Source organism: Prunus persica, chromosome G8 (genome assembly GCF_000346465.2).
Source record: "Prunus persica cultivar Lovell chromosome G8, Prunus_persica_NCBIv2, whole genome shotgun sequence".
Classification (NCBI taxonomy): Eukaryota; Viridiplantae; Streptophyta; class Magnoliopsida; order Rosales; family Rosaceae; genus Prunus; species Prunus persica.
This window is the reverse complement of record NC_034016.1, coordinates 7630761-7658732: the sequence shown is the minus strand read 5'-3', so window position 1 is coordinate 7658732 and position 27972 is coordinate 7630761. Positions and strand designations below refer to the sequence as shown.

The 27972-nt window shown below is 39.1% G+C and overlaps 2 protein-coding genes across 2 annotated transcripts; both read left to right on the top strand.

Moving 5' to 3' along the window:
- Positions 9381-11245, top strand: LOC18787986. Its single transcript, XM_020570757.1, has one exon. The coding sequence runs from the start codon at positions 9632-9634 to the stop codon at positions 10919-10921; it is 1290 nt and encodes a 429-aa protein (XP_020426346.1). The 5' UTR covers positions 9381-9631; the 3' UTR covers positions 10922-11245.
- LOC109950815 lies at positions 20645-25151 on the top strand. The gene is made up of 3 exons (XM_020570948.1): positions 20645-20672; positions 20791-21009; positions 24361-25151. Exons 1-3 carry the CDS (start codon positions 20645-20647, stop codon positions 25149-25151), a joined length of 1038 nt encoding a protein of 345 aa, XP_020426537.1.

Below are 27972 nucleotides of genomic sequence, written 5' to 3'. Positions count from 1 at the left end.
AAGATCATTCAGGAAGACATCTAGAAACTCACAAACAACAGGAACGTCTTCCAGATTCAGAGTGACCCCACGAGTATCTATGATGTGGACTAAGTATCTTACACATCCTTTCTTGAGTAACCTTTTTACCGTTATGGCGGAGATAAGACAGGATTGGAGAACTGTACGCTCTCCACAGAATACGACTTTAGGTTGTCCTGGACTTCTAAGTGTGACCTCTTTTCTGAAACAATCCACCCATGCATGGTGTTTCTCCAACCAATCCATTCCCGAGATCATATCAAGGTCAACCAAGTCCAAGGGGATCAAATCGGCTTCCAACATTGCATCACCCACTTGGACATAATAACCCCTGAAAACCATGTCCGCAAACAGGACATCCTCTGTAGGTAAAGAAATGCTAAGGCTTCCTGCCATGGGTGTAGGTCTAACACTGGCATAGGATACAAAACTAAGTGCAATCCACTAACCTGTACTAAGTTGCATGGAACTTTGTCCCGATAAACTGTCGATCTCAACTCAAACAGTTCCTTTGCTAACAGTGATGTACTTGTCATCATCTAGTTAGCGATCTCCACTACCCTTCTTTAATTAAACTCACAACACCTTCCTGCTCCAACTTACTACTACTCAGCTGACCCTTCTCTAAAGGTTCATCGCAACTTTCCTATAAGATTAACTTCGAGCTCACACCAGCAAACCCAACAGGCCTTCATTAAAGCTCTTTCGAGATCACAGGAGTTACCTCATGGTCTCATCAGAATAAGAATCAGAATCTTGTTACAACCGAAATCACTACTCCTTAAAAGAGTTAGTTAACCCTCAGAGTCAACCCAACAACCTTACCAATCAGAAGTCAAAATTCACCATGTGTAAGAGGAAACAAACTCACAAAACGTACTTGGAACGTCTCATGAGGTCAACCGCCTCAAAGGCATTATTTCCGAACAGAACACTAGACACTTAACGCGGCTAAGGAAGCACACAAGGTGCGGAGTCCACAGGAAATTGAACCTAATGCTCTGTAACCAGGACGAATCCCGTCATGTTACCCGACATCACCCCGAAGCCGGGCACACTTACTAAAGAATGAGACTTCCTACCCAAATTTTGGCAGAGTCGCCCCTGTAAATTGAACATTTCCCCAAATTTTAACCTGCTCAAAATTCACAATTTAATATCCCAACCAGCAGCATGCTTTTAAAGGAATAAACAGTTTACAACAAAGGCCTCCGGCATCATAAACCAAACCCTAACACGGGCGATAACAAATCATATCTAAGAAAATTTGATTATAACATAACAAAGTTCAGTGGGAATTAAATGATGAAAGATTCCTACGAAGGCTCAAGATTTGGAAGCACACGATCCGGCTCGACTACGGAGCTCAGTCAACTACTGGCTGAGGGGGGCAAAACAGAAAAGTGTGAGTGGACAAAAATAAAGTTCATTTCAGTGTAAACCAACATAATATAACCCCACCATTTAGAGAACCATGCAAGAAATCCAAATGCATCCCAAAACCATCATAGTCAAGTATATACATATCAAGTTAAATCAATAACGGATGCCAAGTTCGAAATCCATAAAGAACACTTTAAAAACCCACCATTCAAATATTATAAGTCTCGAAACTAAACTCTCGAAAGCGTACACATTGGCAGGAAAAAATCACCTAGTTGTACAGGGGAAAAAATCCAACCAAGGGATTGTTTGACTAGTCCACATGAAAGAGCCGCATAAAAGAATTCCTCAATTGACCATGTGGCTAGGGAACGAGCCGTCCAACTGGGGGACTAACTCTCAGCCAGCACGTACGGCCTAGACCCTCAAAACTCATACGTCTGTGACCAATCCTATGCGCGCAGACTACCCAATCAAGGATCTACAGCAACACCCCATCAAGGATGCCTCGGGCTCCGACATTTCCAAGTATCTCAAGTTTTCATATCCAAGTTCCAAATCCAGGTAGGTACATAGGGTCTTATAGCACACCAAACTAACATTCTATACTCAAATCTTTCCACAATCTCATCTCAACAACCCAAGTACCCCACACATAGACAATTGTAGATAGCATTTCTCAAAATCTATATATACATACTCAAGATACTCAATTATGTCAAAACCCAAAATATATTGCCAATGCATCATAAAAATATCAATTTCAACAATTGAATAAATAATATATCCAATATACCATTAAAACATTATGCATAATTTTTCCCATCATAAAACCATGCATATTATTTGAAAACAAAGTCCACTCACAGGTAGTCCCACGTTGCTTGACCCTGAGAGGGTCCCACCTGCTGTATATACATCGTTGGAGTACCTATTTCAGAATACGAATAAGAGATTAATACAAAGGGTTTCGAATGAAAACTTTGAATTAAATATCCTAATTTCTCGGGTTTCTAGTGAATGTACGAGGAACGAGACAATCTGAAAGTTTCTAAAGGTTCCACAAGGTTTAGGATACACGTCTCGTAAGTTTGGTCCGAAACGGACGGTTAGATCGCTCACGATCGGACGATTATTGTAAAACGCAAACTTTAAGTTATTGAATAGGAACATCTGGGGTTCCGATTAACGATCCGCGAATTCCTACACGATCCTAGAAATGTCTAGAGTAACATATATTAATTTGACTATATCCAACGGTCCAAACCTATCGAACCCGGATAACGCACAATAGGCGTAAATCCATTCGATAGTCAGACAACATCCGAATTGAAATCCGAGCACACCTACGTGCTCGTGAGGACCAGGACAAAACATTGGGATAAAATGCACATTTGCTACAGTGCCCATGCGCCGCCACACGAGCTGGCAATGCGTGGTTGTCCAAAGTGATAACGCTTCGCCGAAAAATCTCAACATCTCGGGCCAAGACTTCTACCCCTAGGTAAAACACCATATTTGGAGTTACTTTTGTTCTTGGGCCTATCCCAAAAAGTGATGGGAAGTCGCCGGAATCGTAATCTAAAAATTGACAAAATTTCAAATTGAAAATCAACTAACCTAGGCTCAAAATTAATGAAATCATACCCAACCATCAGTTAGATCATATAAAATAGGTGGAAAACCATACCTTACAAGTCCAATTTGGTAGAGAATTGGGAGAAAACGAGAGGTTTGAAGTTTAGGAAAAATCGGCCGGATTTTCTGCGTTTTCCGGCTAAACTCATGGCTGCTGGCGGCGGGGCTTGGTTGGGGTTGGAAGGGGATGAGCTGGCAATCCTTTTGGGACCGGTGCCACCTCAAATGGTGGCGTGTGGCGGTGATGGCGGTGGAAAAACCATCGTTACTGTTTGACGAGGGACAGGGAAATGCACGAGAGAGGAGAGAGAGAGAGAGAGAGAGAGAGAGAAATCAGGTTTTAATAAAAACCAATTTCAAAAAATTTACGATTTTGCCATTGAACTTGTTTTGATCATAACTTCTTCGTTACATCGAGTCCAGTACGTGTCTACGGACTCATCTCGATACGATCTACCTACAAATACCAGTCATTGTCCTAAAATCTCTCCAAATAAGAAAATGACGAAAATACCCTTACCTCAAGGGTAAATTCGTAATTTCGTATTTAATTAAATAAAATAATTTAGACATGGAATTTAATTTGGCATCAGGGTGTTACAATCTTTTAAGGTTTGACTACTGCCGAAAATCGACAGAGTCTCCCCTAATGGACATTTTCTCAAAAACTTTTCACCTGTAAATGTATAATTAATATTGAAAACCAAATCCCAATTGTTCAACACGCATTAGGCCAATAACTTTGAATGGCCTTATGTAACAACCCGATCCTAAATTAAATTTTAATTATTAATTTATTCTAGTAAAAGGCTATTTTGCCCTAAAATATTTTATTGGGTTTAAAGTTGACTTTTTGTTTCGAAAAGAATTTGCGTATTTGGGTGATACCATTGTGTAGAGCTCGATGATACAAGTCCGTAGACATGCGGCACGCCCAATTCCGAGTTGTAACGAAGGAGAAAAGGTCTAGAAACAAAAGGGCATAGTGGGAATTTTTTAAATTGTTACTGTAGCAACACTGTCGCTACAGTGACGGGTCGTCTTCTTCCTTGCGATTTAACCAGATTTTCTGGTTATTTTCCTCATTCCCTCCACTTCCATCATTCTTAAGAGACACCATCTCAGCCTAGTTGCCGCCACAACCTTCACGAAATCTCTCCCCCTCCTCCTCCTCTACAAAACCCATCCAAGACCCGACGATGAGCTTGATTCGAAGCTTAGAAAAGGGATGGGTTTTCCAGCGGTGTTTTAGAGTTTTCCAGCGACTCTGATGGCCAAATCCGTCGAGTGAGGTACGGTTTCTTACCTACTTTTCGAGCTCTAGCTGATGATTGGGTAGGATTTGATCAATTTCTAGCCTAGGTGGTTCGATTTATAACTCTAAGTTTAGCCGGATTTGGGATCGCACTTCCGGCCTGTTTTTAGGGTAGGTCTAAGAACAAAAGTAGCTCCAAATCACGTTATGAACCTAGGGTAGGAAGCTGGGCTTACAATAACAGAGTTTTTCGGTCATCAGAATTGATCAAGCCACCCACGCTCTGCCAGCACGTGTGGCGACGCGTGGGCATCATGGTGGGGACCACATTTAGTCCTAGAATAATCACTTGGTCCTCACGAGCATGTAGGAATTCGCAGATCTCAATTCGAACAACGTTTGAGCCCTGATCGGATCTCGCATATTGTGCGATTTCTGGGTTCAATACATTTGAACCGTTGGATCGTTGTTATTCTCATATATGTCGATCTAGATAATTCCAAGGTCGTGTAGGATTCGACGGATAGTAAATCGAAGACCCAGATACTCTGAAAACGCCAATCCTAGGGCTAGGTTTGCAGTAACCATTCGATCGTGGGATCGTGATCAATCCGACCGTCCGATCGAGACCAAACTCACTAGGCATATTAAAACCTTCAGGGACTTCTGAACCTACAAGGAAGGATTGCGGCCCGGATAAAAGCAGTATCTCCATGGCCTGCGAGGAATGCAGTTCGCCTTGCGAGGATAGATAGTTAGTTATAGGTTACGGCCCTAATAGAAGCGGTATCTCCAAGGCCTGCGTGGATTGCGGCCCTGCCTGCGAGGAGGGTATTGACAGTATTAATGGAGTTGACGGATCAGGATTAGAGGTACGCCTAGGTGGAGAGAATTTCAGTTATAAGATATTCTTAAAACTAAGATAAGGGAGTTCATTGTACGGCATACTTATTCAGTGTGTGACTGATATGAGTAGAGGAAAGAACTATGTGTGGCATGATCCCTCAGTAAGGGTACGTAGTTAGCCTAGTGTTACAAGGTGCAGCCATGAGGTCAGGTAATAAAAGGTAGTCCAATTAAGTTATTATGAAATCTAACACTGTTCTGCGGAGGTTATAAGAATTGATTTGAATGTTGTTAGCAGAATGATTTATTTGACTTATTGACGCTGGAGGCCAGAATAATAAGATGTTTGATTTGCTTGAATATATTTAAGTGCATGCTGAATGATTGAGATACATATATAAATGTTTGTTGACAGGTGGAGACTTTTGGGAAATGTTCAATTTACAGGGGAGACTCTGCCGAATTTTCGGCAGAAGTCTAGCTGCTAGAAAACTGGGTTTTTAGTTAGAAGGGCAATTTGGTCATTTATGCCCGGCATTCGCCAGGTGTCGGACACGCACAGGGTTAGGCTCAGATTTTAAAGTGGAATTTGGGTCATGTCCTTTCACCTTAGGCCTCTTTATACCAAATAAATCATTCTGCCAACTGAATTTGGTCTCAACTCTTAGAGCAACATGAATACTTTATCAAGTTTTAGTATAACTTAACTTAACAAATTTTCAGCACTTGATCTTGTGGTTGCACTTAGTAACTCTAGGTTGCCTATGTACCCTTACAAAAGGATCAAGCCATACGTAGTTCTTTCTTCTTAAATTGTTGTTTGGGCCTAAAAATTGTGCAGAGCCCATCCCATTTTTGAAACCCACAAAACGTGAGCACCACCTGGGCTTGATTACTAGAAAAGCTGGGAAAGCAGCCCAAAATCGAGAAAGCCTGGTCCAGGACCTGTCAATCCACAAAAATAAACTTGGGCTTCGGAAAAACAGAGAAAAATTAGCCCACAGTTCCAAAACTCAAACCTGGGCTTGACATGATCAAATGAAAAAGAAAGATACCCAAAGTAAAAGCAAACCCACGTGACTACCTAACTTTGAAAAGTTAGCAATGTCAACTGGGTTGATAGGGAGTTAATGAAGGCAGATCTTGAACAGGCAAAAGAAGATCAGAATCCCTTCTTCTATATTCAGAAAAATTTCTGCTCCAAAGCAGGCACCACTTCTAAGGGATAAGCAGGTTGTATTTTCTAAAATGATAAGTAGGAAGCAGGGAGTTGTTCATCTGGAAAATCAAAACTAAACATCACGGCAGTTTGAACTCTTACAAAGAGCAGTTAAAATTAAAGAAGGATTAGGTTTTCTTTCAAGAAAAATAGGGAAGTGATTGCCTTAGAACTGACTGTTGATGGTTTACTTGCCAGAATAGATAACTTCCCTTTTTTCACATTTGAAAATAAAAAGATCTTAGAAAATCTGCTACCCATTTTAAAGAGTAAAAAATCCACTCCAGCATTTTCCTATAAATATGAGAGAAGGTGAACAGAGTAAAGGACAGCCAAAAAATCAATAAAAAACAAAAACTCAAAATGATCACTTGATCTCAAAGGCCTTCAAAACACTGAAGCAACCAAAAGCTCATTGAGCCACAGAAAAACAAGTCAGTTATAATCCAAAATCTCTAACTTTAGTTCAGTTTCAGAGAAATAGTCATTCAAAGTGAGATTTCTCTCATTACAAATTTAGTTCAGCATAAGCCAAATCAAGCAGAGTTTGGTTTTTACAAATATGAAAACCTCAACAAATTTATGGAGATCCCTGATCAAGCAGAACAGGTACTACAATACAGTTCTAGCTTAGTAATCATCAAATCCAGCCATTTCTGCCCCTTTTAGACTGAGGAGGATCCAATTTTGCCCGTGCCAAAAGTCTTCCAAGGCTTGAAATAAGTTAAAGCTCTGCCAAACTCGAACGTTGGTATAGATTTATAGTTGAAACCTGATGGTTGAAGGTGTTGATAGTCCAATCCAGTACATACATACCCAGTCTAGCCTGGATCAGAAGCATTCATCCATGCAGAAATTGAAGTTCAAAAGCTCTTTTTGTCTTTTTAGAGTTGGTCTTCCCTTTTTAAGTTTTGTAAAAGGCAGTTCTACCTAAAATAGTTCACTTTCTTATTATTTATTCTGGCCAGAACTGCCAGTTTTGTACTGTGAAAAATTGTGAAGCCCTCACCAGTCTGAGGCAAGAAAAGAACTTACTTGGGAGATATTCCTCACCCAAATTCACAATCGCTTGTTTAGAAATCAGTAACTTGGGGCGCAAGTTATCTATTTTTGAGAAGTCTGCTAGGATTTTCATTGCCAGCAGTGGCACGCTCGCACACAAAAGAGAGTTGACTTGTTGACCAGTCAATAGTTTTCGAGACAATGAGGAACTTTACCTTACCATCACATGAAAAAATATAAAACAGGTGAACAATTGTAAGTAAACAAAGGTAACTTAATCAAATAAAATCGAGAAACCTTCATAAATAATTTAGATCAATCCACTAAAACTCAATCAAGGGCTATTAAGGTTAGAACAATCTTCTACTCATCCACATGTGCATAAATATATATATATAATTAACTTATTACTTATAAGTAGGAAAACGAGAAAATTATTAGATAGTATTGACCACGTGAAATTTTAATGTTAATATCAACAATTTAAATAAAATATGTTTCCATCTTTCACATGTAAAAACAAATTCCTCACTTAAGAAAATAATTGTGAATTATATAAAATCCTTAAAACTTAGAAAACTCTCAATCCTTGTCTCATAAGTTCGAAAACATATATTTAAAACCTTCACCAATAAGTACCAAAATAAAATCATATAGTTTAAAACATTTCAAAACTCAAATACTCTCCACCTAGGTGTACCTCCATTCATGATCCTTCAATTCCACTAATATTCCCTTAATTCTAATAATATTCCGTCAATTCCAAGTGTCACATAAGCGACACATCCTTGCAGGCCTCAAAAACACAAAGTCAACCCGAACCGCATTCCTTGCAGAACTCGGAGGACACGTAGTCAGCCCGAGAATGCACATCCTCACAGAACCCGAGGGACATGTAGTCAGCCCGAGAACGTACATCCTCGCAAAATTCGAGGGACATGTAATTAGTCCGAGAATGCATATCCTCGCACCACAAGGTTCAGGCATCCTTGAAACTCGTGGGGCATTTTCATAAATAACAAAACTATTTCAAAGGCAACTGGGGAGTACTCCTGCGGTGGGTTTGAAAGCCTTATTCCAAAACTTATCATAAACTTTCCAAAAATCAGTTCTCAACTACATTTAAATAATCCAATATCACTCAGCCATATACTTTAATAATCATAAAGAGGGAAAATCTGATTTTTAATAAATCATTTTCGAAATATTTAAGGTTATGCCACTCAGTTTCGGTAGATCATAACTTCTTCGTTAAAACTTCAATTTGAGCCCACTATATGTCTACGGACTCATCTCGACGTACTCTACGCAACGGTACTACTAAAATCCCAAATTCTATTCCGAAGAAAACGCTAATTTTTAAACCTATTAAAATACTCTCGGGGTAAAATCGTCTTTTTCTTGAATAATTTAATAATTAAATATTAATTTAGGATCAGGTTATTACATAGGAAATCAAGAAAGCCTCACCAGACAAGGGAAGAGCTTTTTTGTTAGAATTCACTTCGATGTTTGCTCGTTGAAGATTCAAACTTTTAAAATCAAATCAAAGAAGGCAAAGTTTTTAGGAAGGGAACAAACCCAAGTGATCTTGAAGTTCTTTCAACAACTTCATCTCATCTCATCAAGTATATGCTTGATTGTGCACCATTAAGCCAAAAGTATATTCTCCTCAACTGAGCCCATTATCACGAGTTGCTGCGAATCCCTCTCTACCTCAAGCCAAAAGAAGCAAACTTTAACATCTTTAATGCAAAACCGAGACCCCAAATACCAAAAGTCGTTGCATCCCATTAGTTAGAGTGTATTCAATTAGGACTGTATACGATTTTGAAAGTTTTTTTTTTAAGTGATTAAGGGGGTATATTCTTTTTAAACGCTTTAGAATTCTAATTTAATACACCCCTAATTATTTTGGTTATTTTATATTATGATAAATTAATAAATTAATAAATATTTTGATAGCAGATGTACTTAATTAATTTTAAGATTCCATTAGCCGCAATCTTTACATTTTGGCAATGGACAATAAAACACCTCAAATGCACTCCATCTGGCGGAGTCTCTGTTTCTTCCGCCTTTTTGTACTTTCTCCCGGTCGAGTTGTGATCTCCCTCCCTCGCACAGACAGATAGAGAGAGGAGAAACCACAATCCTCTCTCCTTCTCTCTCTCTCTCTCTCTCTCTCTCTCTCTCTCTCACACACACACACACACTACGCAGTCCCCAATTTACACAACAGTCAACCCCAAAGCCAAGTCAAAGTTATGGACTTCCACCGAAACCACCACAGCACCACCTCCCCCACATCCTCTGCTTCCTCCACCACCACCACCACCACCACCCCCATTCCCAACCCTAACCCTAATCCTTCCTCCAACTGCATCTCTACCGACGACCCAATGCACTCCTGGTGGGAGTCCATCTCCAAAGCCCGCTCTCGCATCCACTCCTTGTCCTCTCTCCTCCCCCCTTCTCTCTCCTCCTGTCTCTGCTCCCTCGCCGACTCCGACCGCCCTGCCCTCTCCCTTCTGTCCTCCCTTGAGTCCTACGACGCCGTTTCTTCCGCCCTATTCTCCCCTCTCTCCGGTTCAGGATCCGACCCCCTCTGCCACTGGCTCTACGATACCTTCCTCTCCTCTGACCCCCATCTACGACTCGTCGTTTTCTCCTTCCTCCCTGTCCTCTCTGGCCTCTACCTCTCCCGAGTCCATTCTCTCTCCTCTGACTCTCCCTCTCTTCCCTCCCTCGCCGGCTTCGAAGCTGTTCTCCTCGCCCTCTACGCCGCCGAGACCAAGGCTCGAAACGGCAAGCCTGTTGTCGTTTCGATCCCAGATCTCTCTCAGCCCTCTCTCTACCACACCCCTCGAGTTCACAAGCCCAACCCCCTCGCTCCCGCCATTTCCCCCCACCAGTCAATTGGGGTTTTGTCGCCGCCTCTGGAGCCCCAGATCGCCGTCAAGTCCACCAAACGTGCCTGCATTGTCGGCGTTGCCCTCGATTCCTATTACAAGCACATTTCCCAGATGCCCACTTGGTCCAAGATTGACTTTTGTCGATTCCTAGCTTCTTGGGCCGGCCAGGATTGCCATTGTCTGCACCAAGTCAGTGACGATGACACCAATGAGCCCGACATTACTCCGGCATTGTTCTTGGAGGGCGGCAATGAGATTGACGATGTGACTGAAGAAATGGATCAGTTAATGAGATTTGAGAAGAAAAATGTTTGCAATGGTGTAGTTTTGGAGTCAAAGGGGTCAATAATTCCATTACCTTGGGAGCTTTTGCAGCCAGCGTTGCGAATAGTGGGGCATTGTCTGTTGGCCCCATTGAATTCTCAGGACATTAAGGACGCGGCTTCTGTTGCAGTGAAGCGGCTGTATGCTCGGGCATCTCATGATTTGGTGCCACAGGCGATTTTAGCTACTCAGAGCCTAATTCAGCTAGATAAGAGGGCACGGGAGTCTGCCAAGGCTACTGCTGTTGCTAATTCGTCTTCAAACGCTAACACCCCAAGCAAAGCTAAAAACCCCGAAGTGCTTTTGGTCTCAAAATGAGTAAGTGGTTGGTTGGTTGGTTTGTATTCTATTTGGTTTTGCAGATTGCAGGTACTGGATGTTGTATAGCTATATATTCGACAGTTAGCAGTTGCTATAGGTTACTGTTTTATGCATGTCAATCGGTTTTTGTTTGTAGATCCTAGTGTCATGTAACTTCTAATTAAAGGTTTGCTTGTGGCTAGTTTAATTTATGAACTATGTCCTTGTGTATTTTCTTCCAAGTGTTTCTTTAGTAATTATTGTTTTTCATTCATCTTGTACTCGCAAAACATGATGAAAGAAAGTTACAGATTTATGGTAATTTATAATGTTTGCCATTTACTTGTGTGTTGTGTTTGCCTTCTGGTTTTGTCTTGTCATTGCAATGCATTCTGCAAATTTTCTGAATGAATGTAGCTTTGTACAATTGATGATCATGTGCTTGTAATTGAGCTTTATATCATATGATTCTGTTATGCTCTATTTACTTTGTTATTTGTTGTTCACTTCACAGATCCCGTATTTTTGTGCCTTATGATCTTTGTTTGAAATTTCAGTAATTGTATATGTAGTATGCGTTTTATAGTATTAGTTCATGTTGGTTTGTCTGTGTAATCATTGGGAATCCATGAACAAGTGGTGTCTAGATATGTTTGTCCCTAGTATTTGTTCATTTTACCACTCAGTTTGATAGTTGGGCATTGCTCCTGTGACTCCAAAGTCCTTTTAGCTCTATATCAATTTCATTTTATGATTATTCTTAGAGCGCCAAAGAGTAAAATTTATCTGTTTTTTCTGATTAGCCATTGTTTTGTTTCCTACTTGAAGCATTTTTTTTGGCTTGTGCTTCGTAAGGGGTTACGGTTCTACATCAAGTGGCTCCTAGGTTTAACCATCTCCATTATTGGCCACATTTTGCTGATCTAAATAAGTTCTGTTTTGTACACTTTCAACTTTGTTTTGGACTGAGAAAATTATCCTACTTCTTTTTGTCTGTCAATATACTGGGGTAAGTATCTGTAGGGTTTAGTAAATGCAATTCCCTATTTTTTGGATGGAGGGTCTAGTGAAGCTTTATTTTTATTTTTTTTGGGTTTTTCTGTGGGACGCATGTGAAGTAGATTGTTAGAGTGCTGAGAGTTAGTTGGATAGATGCATATTTTTACAATAATGCTTTTGATTCAGATGAAATATGGTGTCCTTATCCGAGGAAAAGGGTGGTTTGGGTTTGGCAATTTAATTAAAAGAAATGAGGTACCACTTGGGAAATGGTTGTGGAAATTTTGCTTGACAAGGATTCTTCTCTGTCTTCACAAGAAAATATTAGACATTGATGGTTTTGTCAGAGGCCTGAGATGTTGCCAATGGAAAGACAGTTCTATCCATCCTTTCATTCTCATCTTGCCAGCGTTTTTTGGTGTGAAATGGGGAAAAGGTCAATCTTTTGGGAGTGATTTGGGAAACGCCTTTTTGTATTTCTTTCCCTCACTTATGTAACTTTCGGGCTATACCTATGGCTAGAATGTTTTAAGTTATTTTCTTCCAGTAAGTTGGGATTTTGGTTTCTGTAGAAATCTAGGGAATTCTCTTGCCATTCCTCTGTTGCAGAGTTATGATACAAGTTCTTGCTTGGATTAGGTTCAACACCTATTATATGGTTTAGGGGAGAAGCCTACGGTTCATCTTTCTCCCTGATGGAGTACTGTGAGTAGAAAAAGCGTTTAGAGAGCTGATCATTTTTTTCTTCATTGCCCTACTGCATTAAGTTTTATGGTGGTCATTGTTTAGGTACCCTTACCAGAAAAAACTAGATATTGTTTAGGTAAGCTGATTTGCTTTAGCTGATTCCCAGCACATTCGTAGCACTGAGAGAGCTGATCATTTTTTTCTTCATTGCCCTACTACATTAAATTTTATGGTGGTCATTGTTTAGGTAATAAGACCCTTACCAGAAACAAATAGATATTGTTTAGGTAAGCTGATTTGCATTAGCTGATTCCAGCACGTGCACCTCAGTTTTTTATGAGCACAAGGTATTTGCGGTGGGTGGGAATCTGCTGGCTTTCTTTTCGGTAGTGGATTGAAAATAAAATAGGAAGGATCTAAAAACCTGTTTACGGGTTTGGGTTTCTTCCTAGTTCCCATTACCATGTTTTTCTATTTCGGTGGTGATGTAGGATATGGGGAATTGAGTATTTAGGTAGTTTAGCGGAAGCAAAAACAATGGAAAACAGAAAATAAAACGAACAAGGATAGGTCTGGAATCACTCCAGGGGTTTGGCTTCACCCCAAGGAGTCTCCAATCTCTGGAAAATAAAATTTTCTTCATATCACAACAACTGAATTTTAAAGAACTACATGGGGGGTATTTATTGCAAACTAAAACCTAGAGACAATAGGATAAAAATCCCTTACTAAAACAGAAATCCTAATCCACCGAGGAACTATTTCAAATAAACTAGGAAACTTAAATAAAATCCTACTAAAATCTGGAAACTGAAATCCTAGTGAATCTGGAAAACTAGAGAATCTAGGAAACTAACTAATGATGTCCGCATCATGCGGGTTGTAAGGCTGTTGTTGTTAGGCTGCAGATCTTGATTACTCTTTTTTTGGTAAGGGTAGTTGGCCATTAGTTCTGGTGTGTTTCTTTTGGTGGAAAATTTACCGTCCGTTTGTACCAAGTATGAGATTTCATTACACATCATGTTTTCTTGACAGAAATAAATAATGATAAAGACTGGTGGTCCGTCTTCCTTTATGATTAATTCCCTGGCATTATTTCTCTATCACATATTACTGGTATACTGAAAGCTATACTTGTGACACCCTTTTTTGTTTTTTTTTTCTCCTTTTACTGGTGTAATTTTTATATGAAGTTATCCTTGTTTCTTTTTGTCCTTTCATTTCTTTTGTGTTTTTGTTGGTGGAGGCTCTCTCTGTTGCATACTTCTTCACTTTGTGCCCAAGTAAGAAATGCTGGTAAGGACTGCCAAATTTAGAGCTCTTCTATTTCCGTGCCCATCATTTGTAGTAAAGTTTATTTGCGGGGAGAGAAATTCTATAGGTACACTCTGAATAAAGTTTAGTTAATAAGTTGGAACCAAATAGTCTTGTATTTCTAGAAAATACCTGGTTTTACCTGGCTGCGAGACTCAAGTAGTGGTGAACTTTTTCTATTTGACTGTAACACCACCATGCGGTGCGATCGTAGAACTAGTGCTTGGTTAAGGGAAATCGATAGATTTATGCCGCTATATTGGCTAATTAATTAACAAATAAAGCAGTCACTTCAAGTGACATAAGAAACCAAATATAAGATTTAGAAGGGAAACAATATCAGATGGTCACCACTTTGTAAATATACGACCTAATAATTACTACTAATATTCAAGATCTAATGTGATCTTCCATCTCCGCCAACAGGGTCTAGTACAGTGGAAAAGGGTTTGGACTTGCAGACCATTGGCCTCAGGTTCAAACCCCCATAGCACTTTGTTAGTGTGTGTGACAACACCCAACCCCACCCCAACCCCCCCTTTTGTAACTTGTTTAATTGAACTTTTATTCTAAAATTCTTGTTCTTCATCATAGACTTGAGTTGCGAGTGATTGTTATTTGATATGGAATGTGTGTGTTCGACATAGCAGCATATCTCTTTTAAGTATTTCGTGATTAAGAGCTGTGAATTGAATTGCAAAGCTTGGACATAGCCTGTGATTGATTTACATGAATTTCCTGTTCTTGGTTGCTTGCTTGATTTCTAAATATTTTATTTTATGCCTTAACTAGGATGACTGAAGTATCTAGGAATAACTGGCTGTGTGGCATGTACTTGAGAGAACTTGACAACATGTGTGCGATAACTCAAACATTTGTCTCGAAATCTTCCTTATTCATATGGAAAATAGACTTGGTTGATTATTTGTTTACAATTTTAGTTGATTCATTCTATAATATTCAAATCTCTCTCTCTCTCTCTCTCTCTCACTCTCTCTCTCTCACACACACACACACACACACACACATTGATCTAAGACAACTCTTGCTTGAAAGGACAATTGAGTTAAGATTAATAAGGTGTTCTATGAGTCCTCAGAAAACAGAACTCCTAGTAGGCCACAAACTCCCTCTCCTCTCTTTACTTCCCCGAGTCCCTCATTGAGCTGTTGCTCCTCGGGAACACGAAGATTATACATCAACCCCTCGATGTTGCCCTTTTGCATCCATCTAATCATCCAGCTACATATTTGAATGCAAACAGTAAGGCACAACGGTAGAAAAAAGGCACTTTATGAGGGATTTCTTAATTAACCCGAGCTATTTCATGGGTCTGTGCGAGAGAGGGGTTTGGGGAAGGGGCTTTAGGTTTCAAACAACCTAGATTTTAAGTGGGGCGTGGAGATTGGTTGGAGATTGAGAGAGAGAGAGGGTGGTGTTGGTCGAGATTGGGGTTGCGATGTTGGTAGGGTTCGAATCTAGCGGAGAATGGGGTTGCAACTGGCTGGTGGGATTTCAATCGAGGATTTGGGTGATGCTTTGTTTTATTAGTTGTTGAAGCAGTAGAGGTTTTGGGTAGATATAAAAGGTCCAACAAAAAAAATTGAACATGTTTGCAGAGAGAGAGAGAGCATTGGAATGGCTGAGCTGGGGATGGGGAGTTATTGTTTTGGGTCGGTGAGATGAGGGGTTGGCTATGGTGATTAGGTGTGTAGAGTAAAAATTTTAGGGTTAGAGAGATGGTGGGTTGCTGAGAGGGGAAGCGGTGGTAGGGAAGGGGGTGGTCTTGGGTTTGGGGGAGGAGGAAGATTTGTGTGGGGGTCGTGGATGGTGGTCTTGGTGGGAGAATCGTCTGGGCCAAGATGGTGGCCATGGTGGGACGGTGGGATTGGGGACAAGGTTGCCAAGAAAGAAGAGGAAAAAGAAGGGGCAAGTGGTGAAATTTTTCATTTTTTTATTATGATATTTTTATTATAATTTTTAGGAATAAGAACTAATTTTTAGTTTGACTGAGGATTGGAATAAGATTTTTTAATTTTTAGTTTCTAATTTTTAATTTTATTTTTTGGGTGAAAGGAATATTCAGAAATTGGAAATTAAAAATAATATAAAAATATCATTTGATCTCTGTATTTAACAGAAAAGTTAATAAAATTGACGGTAAGACCATTTGTCATAACAAAACTAAAATTGAAGGATCACGGAAACAATTTTAAAAATTGAAGGACTCAAATGTAAATCAGATCAAAGTTCAGGGGCTAATAAAACAAATAATACTATTCAAAAATTATAACAGGGGTAGGTTAGTCCAAAAAAATGAATTAAATGTGTTCAAGATCGAACAATCCATAATTGGCGATAATCCGATCGTCCATCATATCTAGCCAATTTGAGTATACCGTAGTGCTTTCGAGGATGTGGGGATAATTTTGGGTCATCAATTGTCGGCTAACACGCAGCCACCAATGATGGTGGTTCATGGAATTTTCCAACGACTATGAAACTCAAAATCAACGGTCGACACTTATTCCAAAAGATCAAGCACGATGACAGGAGAAATTTTGTACTTGGGTCAAAGTGATGGCGGGATTGGCGAGAAAAGCCTCGGTGGCCTTGAAACTTCTCGACTATGATTTTCGTCGATAGCGAGTCAACGACGATAAGGCTAGGTGAGTTCAACTCCTTAGAGGATGGGGAACAACACCCACCCAACTTGGCCAACGATGGTGGCAGGAAACCGCAGCAGCGCCAACTCACAAAGGCATCTAACTACTTATTCTAGAATTTTTTTCAACTTGAATCCGTGTCATTTGGTAGTTATTCGGAGAAGGGATTGTGGGTAAAGTGTAGGGCTGCCTGATAGGAACAAAACCAGACCAAAATCGTGGCCGAAGGTTGTTGCTGGGAAGTCAAACTGTTGTGGGTTTCATTGTGCAGCCATCGAGTGAGGAAGAGAGAGAAGGGAGGGGAAAGAAAATTTAAAAGAAAATTGTCAAATCACGCTAAAATTTCAAAATTCATAAGAAAATTTACATCGACTTTAAAAAGTTCGTCCCTCTGTTGAACCAAATTTAGGCATCAGCACAATGTTCATGAATCTATTATGGAGCCATTTCAATTCCCACTTTCATATTGAATGTCATTTATTAACTGTCGCTTTAACGATTAATATTGAATGCATATTAGTACTGAGTTGGCTTCGCACATTTTTGGTTACCATCATACATTAATTGGTTTTACAGTCTTTTTTTTTTTTTTTTTTTAGAAAAGTGATAGTAATTTATTGATAAATCAAAATTAAGTACAGGGCATCCATAATGTCGAATATGAGTACAACATGTCCAATGACCAAACACAAAAACAATTTGGTTTGATCTGGAGTGAATTATGCTTAAAAATAGAAAGGATTAAAACTCTAATTTGATAGACTAAAGCACTTTACTCAAACTTACAATACATATCAACTGCGCAACAGAAGAAACGGAAAATCTGTATCGCAAAGTCGAAAAGTAAAATACAAACTTCAAAAAACTCTTAAAGAGTTTATGAGAATTATTATACTACAACAAACAAAGAACACGAACACCACTCCACATCCTCTCCTGCAAACCAAAAGACTCGTTGCACCATACTGACTAAACATATAGTGCTGCACCGGCTAAACCCGATCCAACACAACCCATCAACTTTCATTTTTCCAGCTCCAAATCAAGTGGCAACTGCATCATGGCGACTACGTTGATTTGTAGTGACTGCTTCAACAACACATCAAAACAAAACAAGTTGGGTCAACAGCTACCACAACCCATCCATCCCAGCAACAGAAAAACCAGTAAAAAAATCAAGCAAAAGATCGAGTGGCAACATAAATCCAATAAGACCCCACAACAAAAACATACAAAACAAACAAACTCCAAGATCCAAACAGATCTGAGCAAGAGAACCCAAAATCCATAAGGATTTGAACCCCACAAGTATCCCCAAAAGATGAGGGAAGGAAGACTAGAGGAGGGAGAGAGAGTTAGAGAAACGACAATGGAGAGAGAGGAAAGGGGAAGAACTAGGAAAGAGAAGGGGAGGGGAAGAACTAGAAAAGAAAAGAGGAGGGGAAGATGGAGAAAAAGGAGAGGAGACATAAAGGGGGCGAGAAGCCACCGACCTCCAAATGGGACGGCAGCTGCTGTAGTCTCTTGGGTTTTTTATCAATAGGGAAAAAAGCACAAAGGACAAATGTTGTAATGGAAGCAATCCCATTAGCAGTATGGAGAACATAGGTAAACACTTTCCTAGTGACGATATAGTCGAAGAGCTAAAACGATTTTGAGAGAATCACTCTCAAAAATAACTTTATTATAACATCTTTCTACCACTATAGTTTTCTCGAATCTAGTTCAACTACATCAAAGACACAATCAACCGATAACCGGCATGTTTCTCCTAAAGGGACTACGAACACCTAGCAAACTCAAGCAAGTTTCTAGAATTATGTGAGAAAAACAAAAAAATCAATAGAGTTTCTGGATTTTATTGAACAAACTGGACGAAGACTAGAAAAGTAAAACATCACTAACAAAAGGAAGAACAACCACATCTAATCTTCCTATGAGAAATGACATAGAGAGCGCCACCTAGTCACTCCACAGTCCCAACACCTTAACGACCAGTCTTGCAAGATGAAACACATCCAAAGCCAGCCCAGATTCATGGCAGAGACAATTTTTCTATCAAAGGAAGACCATATCAACATAAACATATCAAAGGAAGACCATATCGACATAGATCTGCTATAAGCCGAAGAACACCAAGGACCCGACAGGATTCGAGGGAAATCCTCTTCGGATTTGAAGCTTTCTTTCTTTCTAGTCAGCTAGGGATTTATCTTTTGCTTTTTGCTACCAATTTATTCTTGTCCATAATTTTAAGGAAACTATACAGGCTCTTCAATTGTTAAAAAAATAAAAGAATTTAAAAGACTAAATAGTCTGTGAATGAATTGGTGAATATTATTGAGTGGGATACTAGTCTTTTATACACACCCAATGATCAATCAAGATCCTGAAAACTAGAGCTATACAAGAAATTATGTAATTACACTCCTATAAGAAAGGAATGAAATAAATTAAGTAATTATACACAAGTCAGAAACAATTTCCTCAATCACTTTAATGCGATTTTCTTTCCTCAACACTCCTCTTCAAGTTGGAATGTATGTTGATGATTCCCAACTTGCCAAGTAAAATTGTGAACTATGTGTAGCCTAATGACTTTGTGAAGATGTCAGGCGACTGTTGTGAGGTAGATATATATATGAGTCGTCTTGATCATTCCATTTTGAACCTTTTTCGTATGAGATGACAATCGATCTCTATGTGTTTTGTTCGCTCATAAAACACTAGATTCGAAGCAATATGAAGTGCGGCTTGATTATCACAATACAATTTGACTAGGTGTGAGTGCTTGATGCCCATGTATTGTAGGATGGATTTTAACCAAGTCAGGAAGTTGCAGCCATATAAAGGTACTCAGCTTCTGCACTAAAGCGTGACACAGTTGTTTGTTTCTTGGTCCTCCAGGAGATCAATGATTTTCCAAGAAATACACACTACTGAGTAGTGGATCGTTGAGTGTTACGACATCGAGCCCAATCTGCATCACATGCATTTAATTGAATGGTGCTGCTTGCAGAAAGAAAGATACCTTGCCCTGGTATGTGTTTGACATAACGACAGACTCGATATGCTGCCTCTAAGTGTGGAGTTTGTGGATTCCATGAACTAACTCAAAATGTGGACTGCATACGTCAAGTCATGTCGCATGATAGTCAAATAGATTAGTCGCCCAACAAGTCTTCGATAAGAAGAAGGGTCACTAACCCAATCACCTTCATCTTGCTGAGAGATAGATTCTACTCCATTGGGAAGGTTGATGGCTTCACATCAAGCTATCCAGCATCTTCAAGTATTTCAAGAGCATACTTGCTTTGTGAGAGGTCAATTCCTTTGCTAGAACGGGCTACCTCTATGCCCAGAAAATATTTCAACAAACCAAGGTCCTTCAATTTGAATTCCTCCATTAGGAATGACTTGGTCTCTTCAATTTCTTGTAGGCTGTCTCCTACCAAAATAACATCATCTACATAGGTAAAAAGGGCTATAAATTTTCTACCTTGGCTTCGGATGAATAAAAAATAATCGGCTTTGGATTGTTGATAGCCAGCTTGCATAAGGATGGTAGAGAGCTTAATAAACCATTGACGCGAGGCTTGCTTGAGCCCATACAATGATTTATGGAGTTTGCATACTTGTGTCTCCCCCTTTCATCTGACACTTGGAGGTAAGGACATGTAGACATCCTCATCAAGGTCACCGTGAAGGAAAACATTGTTCACATCAAGTTGGTGAAGGTGCCAATGCTGAGCGATAGCAAGGAGTAAACGAACAGTGACAAGTTTGACCACGAGGGCGAAAATCTCATGATAATCTAAACCTTCAACTTAACTATATCACTTAGTGACCAAGCGAGCTTTGTAATGCTCAATGGAACCGTCAGGATTCAATTTTATCTTGTAGACCTATTTACAGCCAATAGGTTTCTTGCCATGAGGAAGAGGGTGAAGAGACCATGTGCCATTGGCTTCAAGGGCAGCCAACTCTTGCTCAATGGCAAGGCGCCACATGGGATCATGAATTGCCTTAGCGAAGGAACGAGGCTCCATTGCAACTGAAAGAGAAGTAGTAAAGCATGATATGTGGTCGACAAGCGTTCATAGGTAAGTACATCAGAGAAGGGATAAGGGGTACTTTTACTTTTAGTCAACGCCGAGTTAGATAATGGGAGAGACCGAGAAGGAAGATTGATGTCAACATGATACTGGCTGAGATAACTAGGTGCGTGTGTCGCATGCTTAAGCCATAGGGGAGAGACCGGTGCAATTGAGGGAGGTGAACCCATCGATGATGGAGGAGGAGAACCCGAGGCATTGAGTGATGATGATGACTTGAAGAAATCAGGGGAGGAATGCTCGGGTATAGTGGTGTTTGAAGGTGTGGAAGGCATAGCAATTGTGTCATCAGAGATGGATTCTTGGGCTTGGGGGAGCGAGAAGAGTTTGTAACGAAGAAGGAAAAGGAAAAATGGTTTCCTGAAATGAAACATCATGTGAGGTAAAAAAATTCCGTGTGTTGAGATCATACACTCAATAACCTTTCGTGCCATATGGATATCCGAGAAAAAGACAGCGGGTGGCCCTAGCATCAAACTTGATTGGTCGATGGGGATCCGTAGAAGCAAAGCATAAACAACCAAACACTCATGAATGGTCATAAGCTGGTTGTTTATGAAAAAGTGTTTCATATGGTGTTTTACCCTTAAGAACATGAACGGGCGTTCTATTGATGAGATATGTGGCTTGAAATAGTAAGGCTCATGCTACATTGAGTAGGTGTCGGTGTTTTCTGTCTACGACTCCATTTTTTTGAGGAGTAGAGACACAACTAGTTTGATGTAAAATCCCTTTATTAGAATAGAATTATGTCATCATGAATTCTGGGCCATTGTCACTGAGAATGGTTTTAACTTGCGAAGAGAATTGTGTTACAGCAAAATTGATGATAGTGGTGAGATGTTGATGTGCATCTGATTTATGATTCATAAGGTAAAGAAATATTGTGCTCTGGTAATCGTAGGAACATGATAGCCCCCCAAATATCCACATGAATTAACTCAAATTGGACATGTGTATTTTGTGGAACTCAAAGGAAATGGAATACGCGTCTGCTTCTCCAATGGACAAATCAAGCAATCATTAATATCACACAAATTCATGTATTTAACAGAAAGGGAAAGAGCACGCAGGCTTTTATTGGAAAGATGACTAAGGCGTTGATGCCAAAGTCGAGATGAAATAGGAATGGCTGTTGAAACTAAATTGCATCCGGTTCCCTTTGTAGTATCTTATTGCATCACAACGATCACACTTAAGATAAGGATTTTTGGGTGAGAAATTCCTACCAGAATTGTGTGTGTGATCCTTGACTGCAAAGGCTGCTACATCGGTGAGTGCGGGCTTGGAACCTTGGTTTGAGACTGCTCTCTGCTTCTCATCTTGGATAATGAGTGAGTAGGCCTTGGTGACAGCAAGAAGAGGATCGATAAGCAAGATTTGACCAACGACAGCATAGGCATCATCGAGTCCCGTGAGAAACTTCAACACTTCCTTGACAGCCCCACATGCCCAAGTTGGAATGTGATAAGTGTATTATTTCCGATATTTTTATACCTTTTATATATAGGTTTTGTAGGGAAAGTTAATTAAAAAGAGTACTATTACTTTACTTTCCTTATTTTCAGCTATTCTGCGTTCTTGGAAGGATTTCAACTGAAAGTCGACTGTTCGAATGAATTTTAGTGCAAGGCTAATTGTAGAAGAAAGCTAAGACATTGAAGATCATTGTATCAAATTTTCATAATTTTCTACCGAGCCAAATGCTCCAGACCTGCAAGTCAAGACAGCCTAAGTTGAAATCCCGTTAGAACTGCACTGCTATGGAAGATTGAAGATTTGAATAGCTTTCCAATTTTTCCTAGTGGCGTGTAATATATGCTTGGAAAGCTTAGAGATAAAGCTACGTTTCTCATATTTTTCCAGAATTTTCTAGGAAGTGGAACGACCCCAAAACATGCATGCAAGTTTGCTGACGTGTTTCCTAGTCAAAGAAGGATTCTTTCCTAGTTTGTTTCCTTAATTGTTTGAGATTTTGTTTTGCTTTAGGAGAGTTTTTCTAGACCTTTTTAGAGTAGGGTAGTTATTTTATACTATATAAGGTCACCCTAAGGATCTCTTCAGAGGATGATATTTTCTATTATCTTCCCATATACAACTTTCATACACCCACAAATATATCAGAGAGGGAGCCAAGAATTTGTTGTCGCTGTGTTGCTATGAGAATCCAGAGATCAAGTCCATCTGCCAAATCGGTTTTATGACAACAATTCTCTTGTTTATCTTTTCTTTTGTCATGAACTAATTTTCCTTGCTAGGGCTACGATGTAGCCTAACCATGAATACTTAATTTTTATAGTTATATTAATTTTTTATTACTATTCTATGTTGTGTATTTGTTATTGTTCTTAATGCTTTGAATATCTGGCCAATATTTAATTGATTTGATGATCCAAGCAGAGACCAAGAGGAGATGTTTGGTGTTTGCTTCTTATAACAGATACCATGTCTTGAATGAGTGCCCGAGAGGGACTAACATGACTCATGCAGTTTTCTTGCAGGTTCTCATAGAACTTAATGGGTTCTTGATTTTCTAAATCCGTTGCTCGAGAGAGAATGGGTTGTTAATTAAAAATACTTGTGGTTGAGCCCGAGGAGAGGAGATATCGAATGAATTAGGAGAAACCAACTGTCAACATGGGTAGTAATTAGAGTTAATTGGCTATAAGAATTAAGTGGAATTAGTTATGGTGAAATCGGATGCTCTAGTGTCTCATCATCTTGATTTTCCAACATTAATTAAATTGCTATTTTTCATAATTGTTTTAGCTTACTTAAATCAATCAATCTTCTTAATCAAATGTTCAAATAAATTCTAAATTAATCGTAATTGGTAGTTAATAGGAAATTACAGTCTTCGTGGGAACGACACTCTACTTATTTCTATATTACTTGTACGAATTGTGTGCTTGCAATAATTTCACAAGAAGTTTTTGGCGCCGTTGCCGGGGACTGTTTTATTTTCTATTAATATCAATATATTTTAATTCGGAGTTTAATTTGAATTTATTTTATTTTTTATTTTCAGGTACGTTGAATTTTTCCGACACCTCCACCTATGATGGACGAAGCAGAAAGAGCAGTGAGGGAATTTGGCCCCCCAGTGGCAACTCCCTCAGCGATCCGATGTCCTGCTATTACAGACAAAATTTTTGAGATCAAACAGCCATGACCACTATGCTGCAGAATTCATCCGTATTTTGTGGGATGATTTATCTAAGAAATTCCTGGCTAAATTTTTCCCATCAGCCAAAACTGCAAAATTCCGACAAGATATTATGTCATTCGCTCAATATGATACGGAGCCTCTATATGAAACCTGGGAACGATTCAAAGATTTATTGCGCAAGTGTCCTCACCATGAGCTACCAACCTGGATTCAAGTTCAGACTTTCTACAATGGGTTGAGTCAAACAAGCAGGACATTAGTGATGCAGCTGCTGGAGGGGCTTTAATGGCAAAAAGGCTACCGAAGCATTTGAATTATTGGAGACCATGGCATCCAACAACTACCAATGGCTGAGTGAGAGAATGAATCCGAAACCAGCAGGGGTCTTGTAAGTGGATGCCATGGCCTTGCTAACAGCACAAATTTCTAACCTTACTAAAAAAGTTGATTCTTTAAGTGTTACTGCTATAAACACTAATACTAATTTTGGTTGTGAATTTTGTGCAGGCCCTCATCCAAGTTCAGAGTGCACCACAGGGAACCCATTCGCGTCCCTTGAGCAAATAAATCAAGTTGCAGAATTTAATCGACACAGGAATGATCCTTATTCCAACATGTACAACCCCGGTTGGCGAAACCATCCAAATTTTTCACGGAGCAATACTCAGAATGTGCAGAGACCACCACCTGGCTTTCTGGCTCAAGAGAAGAAAATAAATTTGGAAGATGCGGTTACCCAGTTGACTATGTCTACCACTCAATTTATGACGGAAATAAAAACCCAGTTTCAGAATCAAAGCGTTTCTATTCGAAATTTGGAGATGCAAGTAGGCCACCTAGCTAATGTATTGAGTGGAAGAAATCAAGGAGTATTGCCAAGCCAACCTGTAATTAATCCGAAAAATCAAGAAACAAGTAATGGCAATACAATTCGGGAAAAGAAGCAAGTAAATACAGCGGTCGACTTGGAAAAAGAAAAATTAGAAAAAGAGAAAGAAGCTGAGAAATCCCAAGAAGAAGAAAATTATGCTGTTATGCTGACTCCTTCTCCTCCATTGAAGCCATATGTCCAACCGATCCCTTTTCCGCTGACGCTGAAGAAAAATAAAATTGATGAGCAATCTTCTAATTTCTTGGAGACGTTCAAAAAGGTGCAAATCAACATTCCATTCGCTTCAGCTTTGGAAAAAATGCCAAGTTTTGAAAAATTCATGAAACACATCCTCTCGAAGAAAAGGAAATTTGGTGATCATGAGAAAATCCAACTGACTGAGGAATGTAGTGCAATCCTGCAATGAAAGCTTCCACCAAAGAAAAAAGATAGAGGGAGTTTTAAAATTCCATGCACTATTGGAAATAATTTCTTTGAAAAAGCTTTATGTGATTTAGATTCTAGCATTAATTTACTACCTTTATATGTTGCTAAAAAGATAAACCAACTACTATCTCTTTGCAGATGGCGGACAAATCAATCACATATTCTGATGGAATTATTGAAGATGTTCTAGTAAAAGTTGATACACTCGTATTTTCGACTGTTTTCTGGTTTTGGATATGGAAGAAGATTCTGAAACACAATTAATTTTGGGTCGTTCATTCCTGATTACTGGACGAACTCTGATTGACGTGGAAGAAGGGCTACTAACTGTCAGAGTTGGGAATGAAAAAGCGACATTCAAAGTTTTTGAACCAATAACATTTCACGGAAAAGCAAAGGAAAATGAGACTCTGAGCCATCCATTGGTACATGCCTCCATCTCCAAAGTTGACAAACCAAGGGTTCCCGGATCTACCTTGTACTTGGATGAACTAAAACCATATGACCCAGGAAGGAATGAATTAGAGGAACTTTAAAATAAATCATACGAGAGTGCGAGACTTTTCAAGGACCATACAAAGAAGGGGCATGACTGTGACGGTACAACCTTCAAAGTCAAGGGCCATAGCTTAAAACCACATATGGCAGCCGCATTTCTTAAGGATGAGACCAACATCCTTCTCAATAATCCCAAATAACGCATCTGAAAGTCGGGCTATTGACTCTAAACCAAGCGATTGTTGGGAGGCAACCCAACTAGGTACCTTCGTTCCTTATCTTTTTAATTTTTGTTTGTGTGTTTCCCACGTCCATTGCTTTTACTATTATTTGTCCTTACTTTCATTTTATTTTTAAACATTGAGGACAATGTTTCGTTTAGGTTTGAGGTAGGTAACATACGTTTTATTTTTAATTTTTTCGTTTTTAGTCTTTTTCGAGTCATGCAAAACATTGGTGTTTATGTTTCGATAATACTGTTTTAATCTGTGATGGATTTGAAGATTTGGCCCAAGTGGCCTTCTTTGATTTTTCGTGCTGAATCCAGCCATATAAGGCTCGTATTCTCTAACTTCTAGTTTGGAAGTTACAGCTGTTTTTCTGAACAGGGGTCTGGAACTCGAATTTTCACTACTACAAAAAAGCAAAAAGACGACGGTAAATCACCGTCGTGTATTCGGTTTTTCAATGGTCGTGGAATCCACCGTCATCTTTTTCCTCATAAACCACGACGCTAAATCACCGTCGTTGTTACAATATACAACGTCATCAACAAATACAAAACGACGTCTTTGAACTGCAAAAGATCTAAAAAAGCAGTCGAGGATGAGAATAGACGACCAACTCTCTAAAAAAACCGTCGTTAAAAAGGAAAAATATGACACATATTAACAGAACAAGGCCGCAAGATAGACATACAACGACGAAAATTAAAATAAAACGCCGTTAAATATCATTTTCACGACAATAAAAAATATGACGTCTTTAAATACATTAGAAGACGACGTTATTTATACCTACTACGTCGCCTATATAAAAAGAGCCGTCGTAAAATAAATTTTCCACTTCGATTTTTCTATAAAAGATGACGTGGAAATAGTTGTCAGTGTCATTATTTACGACGTATGTATTTATAGAGTAGACGTTGAACAACGAAACAACGTCGGTTACAAATATATGAGAGTCGTATTACAAAATTTATACGTCCTATTTTCAGAAACAAACAACGACGATAAGTATTAGACGTTGTTAAATACAACAACGTCGAAAACAAATAAAAACAGACGTGTTTAGTCTGCTAAAGTTCTAAAAAATAGTCGAGGATGAGAATAGACGACCAACTCAAACAAATCACCGTCATTAAAAAGAAAAAATATGACACATATTAAAAGAACAAGGCCACAAGATAGACATACAACGACGACAACTAAAACACTACGCCGTTAAATATAATTTTCACGACAAGAAAAAATATGACGTCTTTAAATACATGAGAAGACGACGTTATTGAAATCTACTACGTCTCTTATTTAAAAACAACCGTCGTGAAATAAATTTTCCACTTCGATTTTTCTAAAAAAGATGACGTGGAAATAGTTTTCAGTGTCATTATTTACGACGTATGTATTTATATAGTTGACGTTGAATGCGAAACAACGTCGGTGGCATTTATATTGTCGACGTTGTATTTATATGTATTCATTACTCACGACGCACTTATTAATATAGACGACGTTGAAATTCTAAACAACGTCGGTTCCAAATAAATGAGAGCCGTATTACAGAACATATAGACGGCGTTGATTATGATGAGAGCCGTATTACAAATAACGTCGTTTAATTGATATTAGACGGTGGTTATAATGAATTACCGTCGGAATTCATTTCGTTCCTCTTCGTTTATAAAAGAACTTGCGACGTGGAAAATGTATGATGACGTCGTATTTTTTAACGTTCAGATTATATATCTCGTTTTTTAGACGTCGGTATTATGGGATATTACAAAATTAATGTCATACACTGCCAATTACATAAGCATCATTCAATCCATATATCTTCACACCCATCTCGAATATTTTGACCGCCTAACTCACCCACCAGTTCATCAAATGTGTCAACATTTGGCATCCCTCTAGTAAATGGCTCACACTCAATTATCACATCACCTAAGACTTCATCACCAATAACATCATTATATTCTCTATTAGGCATTGATAACACTACCGACCAACCACGATGCATCGGGTCGTCAACAAAAAATATTTGTTTGACTTGAGAAGCCAAAACAAATTGGTCATTCCTAT